Here is a 10,477-nt window from a genome sequence, read left to right on the forward strand (position 1 = left end):
GAGGGGCAGGATGGCACGCAGAGCATGGCGGCAGAAGCCGATTATCCTGGGACTGCACAAACGCAAACCCATCTGAGGAGTTTTGCCAGGAACACCGCCGCCTGCATTGCGTCGGACCTGACCATTTCCAATGTGCAATTCCCGGGGAAGGTCGTGGCCAGGGAGCGTGCGTGTGCGGGGCTGTGCACCATAAGGGAAGTAGATTGGTGGTCGGCTTTTCTGGCAGGAGAAGGAAAAAGCTGTGCTGGCAAGGGTGGGAACTGAATGACAACCCCCCTCTGCCAAGCCACCCCCTCATATTTTCCATCTACCTCCTCGCTCCTGCCCTCCCCCGCCCTCCCCAACCCACGCCCGAGTGGGCCAATCGCTGCTCCGCATTCCAGGCGCTTTCTCAGGTTTCTGCTGATCTTGCAGCGCCCAGAAATGGACCGAGCGGACCCGCCGCCGCACGCACCCTGCCCCACTCGGAGCTCCTGACGGCTCCTGGCGCGCAGCGTAGCCTCGCCGAGGTCCACGCTGGGGTGCGGGAAGCGGAGGAGATCCGAGAGCCATGTAGATCCAGGCTCTTGCTCGCCCCCCTCCTTCGGGATCGAATCAAGGGCTCCCATAGTGTTAGGAGGGGGCGAGAGTGCTGTTTATCGTCATTTGCTTCCGAGCCTCGGGAGAGGGTGGCATTTTGCTTTTCCGCCCCTCATCCTCCGGAACTCCCTGCATCAGCAAGAGGACGGCGTCTCTAGGTTGCTGGCAACCGGTGAGAATGGGGGAAGGGAACGGACATTTCCGCCGTGGCGGCTCACTCAATCGATTGTCCCACTGAAGGGGCGTAGGACGAAGGGGCGAGGGCGGCGACTTTGCCCCGGCGCTTCTCGGATGCTGCCGCTGCTCTGGCCGCCGCTCCCGCCCGGGTTCTGCAAGGGCGACCTGCCGCATTCCGACTCGGGCTCTCCGCCGACTCAGCACCGCCCCTGCGCCAAGCCGGCCGGCCAGGTAGGGGGCTCCCCAGTCCGGGGCTGCAGAAGCGGGGGTAGGGGCTCGGGTGCGGGAAGCCGAGGGTGAGGGGATGCTGCCCGGGACCTGGAACTCCCCCAGCGTCTCTCGGCGCTTTCCCGATCTTTAGTTTAACGAAGTTGTAAACAGATCGGTTGTTGGGCATTGGGGAAAGTGGGATGGAAGAGCCCAAACTTGGATTTCCGGGTGTCTGCGTGTGTCTGTCTGTGTGTATGTGCTAACCCTAGCAAAAGTCCAGTGCTTTCTAAAAAAGCTAGAGCTCTGTGCTCTTCGGTGTCTGTAGGTCCGTCCCATCTGAATGCTTCTGATCTTCTACCCCCGTATCACTTTCTATTTCTCTGCAGCGTCCATCGATCGCCCTGGTGGGAGCTTAGAAGGCGGCAGGCGAAGAGGGGTAGGAGGGGTGGAGAGCCGAGGAGAAGCAGAGGGGGTGGCAGGCGAGGGGATCTGCTGAGCTGGCTCTGCACCCGGTCCTAGGAGGTCTCACGGAAGGGAGGGGAGGCCAGGGTGACCCCCGAAGTCATGGCCCGGTCCGCTAGAACGTCACTGCGTTAAGGCACCTCCAAGCAGGAAGAAATACCAATCCCCTCCCCCTCGGCAAAAAGCTGCACCCAGGGCCGCAGGCGAGGGGGATTCCAAACTGAGTAAAAGGCAGGGTGGAGGGGAAGGTAAGGAAAAGCGAAGTCACAGATCTCTCCACCTGCTGGCTTTGAAGCCCCTCCCCCTGAGCGTGGGGGAGCTGAGCACTCCGGTGGGGGGGGCGCTTGGGTCCCCCCCACCCCTGCACTCCCGCTGCTTCCCACCTCCGGCCCTCTCCTGGTCTCTCACCCCTGCGCCCTTCTTCCACCATGACGGTGATGTCTGGAGAGAACGTGGACGAGGCTTCGGCCGCCCCGGGCCACCCCCAGGATGGCAGCTACCCCCGGCCGGCAGAGCACGACGACCACGAGTGCTGCGAGCGCGTGGTGATCAACATCTCCGGGCTGCGCTTCGAAACGCAACTCAAGACCCTGGCGCAGTTCCCTAACACGCTGCTGGGCAACCCTAAGAAACGCATGCGCTACTTTGACCCCCTGAGGAACGAGTACTTCTTCGACCGCAACCGGCCCAGCTTCGACGCCATCCTCTACTACTACCAGTCCGGGGGCCGCCTGCGGAGACCGGTCAACGTGCCCCTGGACATGTTCTCTGAGGAGATCAAATTTTATGAGCTGGGCGAGGAGGCCATGGAGAAGTTCCGGGAGGACGAGGGCTTCATCAAGGAGGAGGAGCGCCCCCTGCCCGAGAAGGAATACCAGCGCCAGGTGTGGCTGCTCTTCGAGTACCCTGAGAGCTCGGGGCCCGCCCGGGTCATCGCCATCGTCTCTGTCATGGTCATCCTCATCTCCATTGTCATCTTTTGCCTGGAGACTCTACCTGAGCTGAAGGATGACAAGGACTTCACAGGCACCGTGCACCGCATCGACAACACCACGGTTATCTACAATTCCAACATCTTCACGGACCCCTTCTTCATCGTGGAAACCCTGTGCATCATCTGGTTCTCCTTTGAGCTGGTGGTGCGCTTCTTTGCCTGCCCCAGCAAGACAGACTTCTTCAAAAACATCATGAACTTCATCGACATTGTGGCTATCATCCCCTATTTCATCACCCTAGGCACCGAGATAGCCGAGCAGGAGGGAAACCAGAAGGGCGAGCAGGCCACTTCGCTGGCCATCCTCAGGGTCATCCGGTTGGTAAGGGTTTTTAGAATCTTCAAACTCTCCCGCCACTCTAAAGGCCTCCAGATCCTGGGCCAGACCCTCAAAGCTAGTATGAGAGAGCTAGGGCTGCTCATCTTTTTCCTCTTCATTGGGGTAATACTGTTTTCTAGTGCAGTGTACTTTGCCGAGGCGGAAGAAGCTGAGTCGCACTTCTCCAGTATCCCCGATGCTTTCTGGTGGGCGGTGGTGTCCATGACCACTGTAGGATACGGTGACATGTACCCTGTGACAATTGGAGGCAAGATCGTGGGCTCCTTGTGTGCCATCGCTGGTGTGCTGACAATTGCCCTGCCCGTACCTGTCATTGTGTCCAATTTCAACTATTTCTACCACCGAGAAACTGAGGGGGAAGAGCAGGCTCAGTTGCTCCATGTTAGTTCCCCTAATTTAGCCTCTGACAGTGACCTCAGTCGGCGCAGTTCCTCTACTATCAGCAAATCTGAGTACATGGAGATTGAAGAGGATATGAATAATAGCATAGCCCATTATAGACAGGCCAATATCAGAACTGGCAATTGTACCACAGCTAACCAAAACTGCATTAATAAGAGCAAGCTACTGACCGATGTTTAGATGTTTAAAAAGCCAAGCAAGCAAACAAAAAAAGCCACACTTAGCAGCTTGAAAGACTTAAAAACAAACAAACAAACAAACAAAAAACCTAGTGACTCAGGTCACTGTTTGTAGATACTTTACTAAATAGTCTCTGAATACTCTATTTAACTGTCAATGCATTGTTGCATTGCAGATTTTGGGGATGGCGAACCAGAAGCTTTCAAAATTCAGGAAAAAAGAAACTATTTTCGTTTTATTAAAAAGTGGGAAAAGAAAGTGTATTTTCTAAAACTGGTTTAAAACAATTCAGTCCATGAGCTAGTCTAGGTAAACTAAGACTCATATGCTTCCCCATACTGAGACATTTTTAATCCTTTGGCTTCTTTAATTTTTTTCTTTTAACTAAAAACCAGATGATCACTTAGAAATATAAAATTTAAATTTGCATGGGACTCCATTATAAAACTTTTGCAAACTGCACAGCACATTTAAGACAGTGCATCTGATGTATTATATGTAACATTATATACCAGCCAAAATGGGCAATGAACAAATGTTGTTTTTATTTTGATCAACCAAACTGTATATGACAAGGTGAAAACACATGCACACACACACATGTGCAAAATTACTTAAGACTGGTTCATAAAGCACCTTATAAATCTGATACTGGTCCTGGTCTCTAGGGATTTTTCCCTCTGCCCCATTCCCCTTCTAATCCAAACTATTCTCTAAGAAAAAGATAACTGAATTACATTAATTGATTCATCTGCAGTGCTGCTAAGTTTCTCAACTGCAGGTGAGCCAAACACAGGTCTTTTCGCACCAGTCCTGCACTCTGACCCCTGGCCTCCAGAACTGGATGTAAAACTTTAGCCTCCTTATTGCAAGAGAGCACAAATGGAACTAAATGTAAGCATGTTTGAATCTGATCATATTTATTTTATAATCGCATGCCAAGAACGTTAACTCAGACAATAGGGGATAAGCTTACGTTGGAATCAACTCTTCTAAAAATAGATCCTTTTTCATTTGCATTCACCGAAAGTGCACTCCTTCATTTATTAACTATTTTATTAGTAAATAAAGTACTGTATTTAAGTGCATATGTTAGTCAGATGGGAACAATAACTTTTTGGAGCTCAAAGCATGTTCTCTTATTCAGCATTATGGCCTATTTGATTAAGGTGTACCTTGAATTAATTAATGCATGATTTCAGTAAAAAAAATTAAAATAATAAAAATTACAAGTTTGTGGGATGAAGGCCCAAAAGAAATAATGGGGGGTGGGGGGTGGGGGGCACTCAGTTGATTTTCCTGCCTTTGCTCAGGGAAATGTCAGGTTTATGTGCAGGTGTAGGCAGAGAGAGGACCAATTTGCACATCCCTTAAAGGGAAGCTATGTGGAAAACTAAATAAGTCATCAAGGTATATATAGCAACACCTAAGAACAAGTATTCTTTCTAGTTGAAAATAAACACAAGCAAAACAAACAAACAAAAAAGGTGCAATACTGCATGTTTTTTGGTGCATTCTTAGGATGTAAATGAACATGTTTATCTCTTGTATGCATCCAAAGCAGAGCTGATTTCTTTTTGCAGTCATGATTTGAAGTCTGTAGAGACTTCAGCCCTCCCCTTGAGGCTCCCTGAAGAAACTCAACCAATTGATTTAATAGTTGCTTAGTGCCTTTATCCTGTACCCACAGTGAACTGCAGAAAGTGCCTCCATTAATACAGCTGAGATGTTATGTAACAAAAGGGAGGAAGGGTTGAGGCACAGATATTTTGCTTTTGCTTTTTCCACCCTCCCTGTCTCACTTCACCACTGTGAGAAGACCATACCATCCTAAACCCAGGAGAAGAGAGAGCCAGGAGGCTGCTGTCTCTCTGGCCATCCACTGGACTTGGTCCCTTTGGCAGCCTGATCTGGGATGTAAACTGGGACCTGAGACCCATCTTCGAACTGGACATGAATCAGGAACTTGTTTTTTCCCTCTCCTCCACCAGAAGCCAATATAAAGTTTTAGGAATTTGTTTCCTGTCAAGGGCCACTCTGGACATGCAAGGCTTCCTCAGGTCCAGTGTAGTGTTCCTTGCAAAGCTCCTTATTTCTCCTCTGTTAGCAACAGCACTCTGCAAATCTCTGATTGTCTGATCTTTTCAGGCATCAGTGTGGATGTGGGAACTGAATTCATAATAACCTTTCCTGGGCCTTCCCTCCTGGCCCACTCCCTTCAGATATTTTCTATGATGCTCCTATGATCTTCCCACCTGGCAGTCACTTCACAGGCTGAGCATCTAACTTCTGCTGCCCCAGGCACTCAGCCCAGAGAATGGTGGGGACCCCGAATCTAGCTGAAAGAGAGCCACATAACACAGGCCTCTGGGGCCCAGCAGCTGTCCACCAATGGAGAGGCACTCACAGCCTTTTTAAGGACACCAAGGTGGGGAATCTTCATTCTGCACTTAGCATGTGGCTGTCTGCTGCTGTCCACCTTACATTCCTGCCCTGCTTCTTTTGGAAATCTTCCCTGTTACTTCCATCCCTTCCCCCACCTTATCCTAGAACTAGCAGTGAGGCAATAAACCAAGAAGCTAAAGTAATACCCAGGCTGGCTGACTCAGTTGAGAGAAAGAACATGGATATTTTATTTTCCTGTGCGGCTTTTGTGAATCTGTAAGACTGATGTAACGTCATGGAAGACAAGGGGCCAAGAATTGCACAGCATCTGACCACAGGGCATTAAACCCTCCCCTGTGATGTTTCCTTCTCTTTTGAACTTTGACTCATCCTGGCTATTCCTCTCCTACCTGCTTAAAAGTCTCCAGTTGGGAAAAAAAGCCAACCTCCCCCAAATTTCTGGGGATATCTTGATCTTTTATTTAGACTTTGAGGTCTAGGACACACAGAACTTGAAACGCTGCACTCCGTCAACAGCAATAATCCACTCAGTACTATGGGATGGGTGGGTCAGAGGATGAGAAAATGGGACCAAGACTGATTAAGACTGGCTTTGGCTACCTGGTATACCTCTCAAAAATTCGCTGGACTGGGGTTCTTCTGCATGTGTTACAGGAAAAAGTGCTGCATGCATGAGCCTGTCAGCCTGGGATATGGGATGAGTTGTTATGAATTTGGGTGGTAGGGGGGAAATGAATGCTGCTTATCCATCTGTAGCTCATTGCAATCCAGTCAGTAAGAATGGAGTACAGGGATTATCTGTGTAGCATAGGCATGCGAAGTTTGACAAAGCTCTTACCCCTTGCACTGTAATGTGCTGAAATGTTTTTGTAGACCTGAAGGTGCACTTAACAAAACTGCCTATTAAGGAATGACTATCTTTTGGTTTACTTCTATTTATTTTAGTGGGCTTTTTACCTTTGAATCCCCTTCCTCGGTCTTGAGCTTTAATGGCTCATGTCCTGAATACTTGTTTTCTCCAGAAGGAGAGACTTCTGACATGCTAATAGCCATAGCTCAGCTCTTCCAGTGTTTTGGGGCCCTAGTTCAATAGGGTGGCAAGTGGAAGGGTTGGATTCTACCTGGGCTATTAGCCATCCCAGCATCTCTGAAGTGGTTAACTCACCTCAAGTAATCTGAATTCGAGAGACCAAAGACATTAATTCCCTCTGTCCTCAGATTTAGAGAAGACAGGTTGTAGCCAGGAAAGCTTTTTGTTTTTGCATCAACCCTTCCCCATCTGTGCACAGCCTTCCGTTGCTCCCCCCTTGAGAAGTGAGTACTGATTATCAGTTAAAGCAGTTCATTGGGAGTGTGTTAGTGAGTGAGCCTAGCAAAATCAAATGAACCAATGGCATGTTCTTCTGGAATGTTTCTGATGGACAGTCATTTCTCTAAAATGAAATTGTACAACAGGTTTAGAGTCCACTGTGGTGGAACCAAAGCACAGGTGACATCATAATCTTGACTCACTTGAGAATTAAAAAACAAAGAGACAAACATGTCAATGGTAAGTGAGCAGATTTCTTTAAGTGGAAATTTGGTTTAGTCTGTAAAGGGCCTTCTTTATGTTGTATAGAGTTACAGGTTTTTCAAATTAGTTAACATCTGAAGAGTCAGTAAAAATAGGTTCTTAACCCTCCCATTTAGTATAGGAGACCTCAAAACACATGCTTTTTAACAATTTTACAATTGAATTCCTTGTTTGGTAGGTTGCCTTGAACAAAAAGGAGAAAGAGCACATCGGCAGAAGGCAGTTCCCCATTTTCTTCCAGGGACAACTCATTCCTGGGAGAGGTGAGAATTGGTGGGTGGTAACCATCCATAGTATAGAATTGTTAGAAAGAATATAAACTGCCAAACAGTCATTTTACCTTCCCGTTTTGTCAAGAAAAAGTGAAGTCTTTTGATGTTTTTGTTCATTTCAAGAAGACAAATAAATGAAAAATTTTAAACCAGACACAACCCAAGTTGAATTGCAATCTCAGGAGGTGGCCTCTCATCCACCGTTCAGTGTATTAATACTCGTATTTATATCACGGAATTTCAGGGTATATGTGAACATGTTCAGCATGACTCAGGTAAACCTCAGAAGAATGTACATTACTTATCATTTTTGTAAAGAAGTAGGCAGGAGCTGAGTTGTTAACCAAAACTGTTGCATTACCTTGGGTCACTGTGCGAACTCATTCAGGGTATAGGTGTAAGTCTCAGAAATCTTGGGATCAAATGCCAGTCTCTTTGCTCAGGCAAAATGACCATGGGCTTTCTTGGGAAGTCCAATGTGTATGTAAGGGGTGAGGCCCTACTGACCTCAGGACTATTAGCTTTAAGGAGATTCGCCCTAGTCCCAGTGATTTTTATGTAGGAGCTAACTAGGAGTTTACTTTTTATGACATGAGACTTCACAGAGTATAGAAGAGTTTTACCATAATCAGAGAAGAAGAAGAAATGGTGTGAGGAAAGAAAAGAAAACGAAACACAAAGGAGCCCTTGCAAAATATTCCAGGTCAAAAGTTGTCTCCTCTCCGAAACCTGCAGAAACACCTTTCTTCTCTTCAGTGCACTGTCTGGGAGCTGTTTAAGCTCCCAAACGTAAGCCAACAACATGGACTCTATATGACATACCTCTAACATTAAAGATACGGCATTACCAAGGTTAATAACTAAAAATTGAGTAGTATTAATTTAAAGTGCACCATCAGGACAACAAACCATTGAAGCTGAAAAAGCTCTACTTTATTTCTTGAGTTTGCCAGTTGCTTACACCTTGAGTTAAGGATGTGTCTCATTTTCACCTGCTGTGCATTTCCCCTGCCCTAACTGTTTAATATGTCAGGTAGAGGACATTGAATGTTATGAATTGAGAACCTAACTGAAGCGCATAGTTTTCATCTATGCAATTTTACTTGCTTCTGTCACTTTATGATCTGTTCATATTTGGCATCAATTAAAGATAATTTTTAAGGATCTTATCAAGGAATATCTTGACTGGTTATTTGTCTCTTGTTTAACTGGTCTTTAGGGAGGTTTTTCCCGTGGGATCTCTTTAAATAACATGATGAATCTGAAAATCATGAAGCAACTTGGTTTTCTGTGAAACCCATGCACTATTTCTTCTGTGCAAGGAAATGCATTGGGGTTGAATTTTGATAATAAATTCACAGTTTGGTCTCAGGTAGGATCCCCAGGAGAGGCCTTTGGAATTTGGCCTATGAAAGCAGCAGGGAATCAAGCTTTGAAAAGGACAAAAAGAAATGAGGCCCCAGGGAGTAAAGTAATTGATTATATTCACTTAAATTGTTTTTGATTTGAAACTGTATTTTTCATTCACAGTTTAAGCCTCTTAGAAAGGATAGTGTGCGTGCGTGTGTGTGTGTGTGTGTGTAACAGTGCTGTGGTCTGGCATCAACTAACTTGATAGTTACAATATGGTGTTAGAAGCAATTTTGATGTGAAAAAATAAAGTGATTCCTAGTTGTTCTTTACATAGACTTTTTCCACATAGTTCTACATGTGGTTAACATTTCTTTTTTCCTATTTTTTTTTGAGTGACTTATTGGTGCCTTTCCTTTTGATTCTTCCTGAGCTTTAGAGGTTCTCTTTTCTTCACTTTGAGTATCTTATTTTATGCAAGCTTTTTATATCAGACCAAACAGGGTTACATGCTTTATGACAAGTGTCTGTTATATGACAAATGTATGGGGTGGCACAGAATTGCATTGCATTGTGATGCGTTCAAATTGTAAGATTTGGAGATGAATCTTACTTTTGTTGCAGACGTTGCTACTGAAAGTAGATCATGAGGCGAGGTAGGCTTCCCATGATTTTTCTGTTATGGTCAGAAAACAGGCCAGGTTGAACTCTGACAGAGAAGGATGAGAGAGAGCTAAAATCATATCAATGGTGGTGGGCAAAGAAGCCAGGATATTGACAACCCTGAGTGTGTTTCTCAAAGCTCAGCTTTGGAATGGTCTTCTCGAAGCAGAGATAGACAGATCCAGGCAGCTGCACCTGTAGGGCTATAATGGAAGCTTTGCTATATACAGAACTTCAAAAAGAAAGCAAGTCAGTTTTAAGGGAGGCCAATCAGAGGACTCAAGAACAGCGAGCTGATGTGATTTGACCCCAACCACTCTGTCACTGGATAGGGAAACAGGCTGCTGCCTCCTGCAGTTAGTTTAGATTTGTAGAGCCCACCAGACTGTAGTGTGGAGGGAAGGTTAACCCTGAGGCTGAACAGAGTGTGTCCATTGAAAGTCCTATGCAGATAAGACAGCATGGTCACACTGCAGACTGGAAAGCAGCCCTTTGAACAGGTTTCAAAACAGGTCATTGAAAATATCCTATATTAATTAACTTGAATTTATTATACCGTCGATTTTAAGATGCACTGTGATTTGACATATTTGTAAGAAAGAGAATATGGACAGTTATGATGTGCCACTGTATTGATTCATCCCAATCGTAGAGATGTAAAAATGTAAAAAAAAAAAAAAAGAATCTTAGAATTGATGAACCACCATGATTCAAACGTATGTCCCCTTTTATTTCCTGGTGTGGTAATAACTTTGAATTCTAAACCCATTAAATTTGGCAGTTCCTTCAGATCTGAACTCCAGAGCCTTTAGGTCTTCTCTTCACTATCCTTTAATCCCGTGGCGTTTCTGCTCAGCCCTGCCCTTAAC

The 10,477-nt window shown here is 46.1% G+C and overlaps 1 protein-coding gene across 1 annotated transcript; it reads left to right on the forward strand.

Moving 5' to 3' along the window:
• The first annotated feature begins 355 nt into the window (after positions 1-355).
• Positions 356-7,210, forward strand: KCNA1 (potassium voltage-gated channel subfamily A member 1). Its single transcript, XM_032390860.1, has 2 exons — positions 356-987; positions 1,353-7,210. The coding sequence occupies exon 2, from the start codon at positions 1,857-1,859 to the stop codon at positions 3,342-3,344; it is 1,488 nt and encodes a 495-aa protein (XP_032246751.1). The 5' UTR covers positions 356-987; positions 1,353-1,856; the 3' UTR covers positions 3,345-7,210.
• The last annotated feature ends 3,267 nt before the right edge of the window (positions 7,211-10,477 follow it).

Source organism: Phoca vitulina, unplaced genomic scaffold (genome assembly GCF_004348235.1).
Source record: "Phoca vitulina isolate PV1807 unplaced genomic scaffold, GSC_HSeal_1.0 scaffold59, whole genome shotgun sequence".
NCBI lineage: Eukaryota > Metazoa > Chordata > Mammalia > Carnivora > Phocidae > Phoca > Phoca vitulina.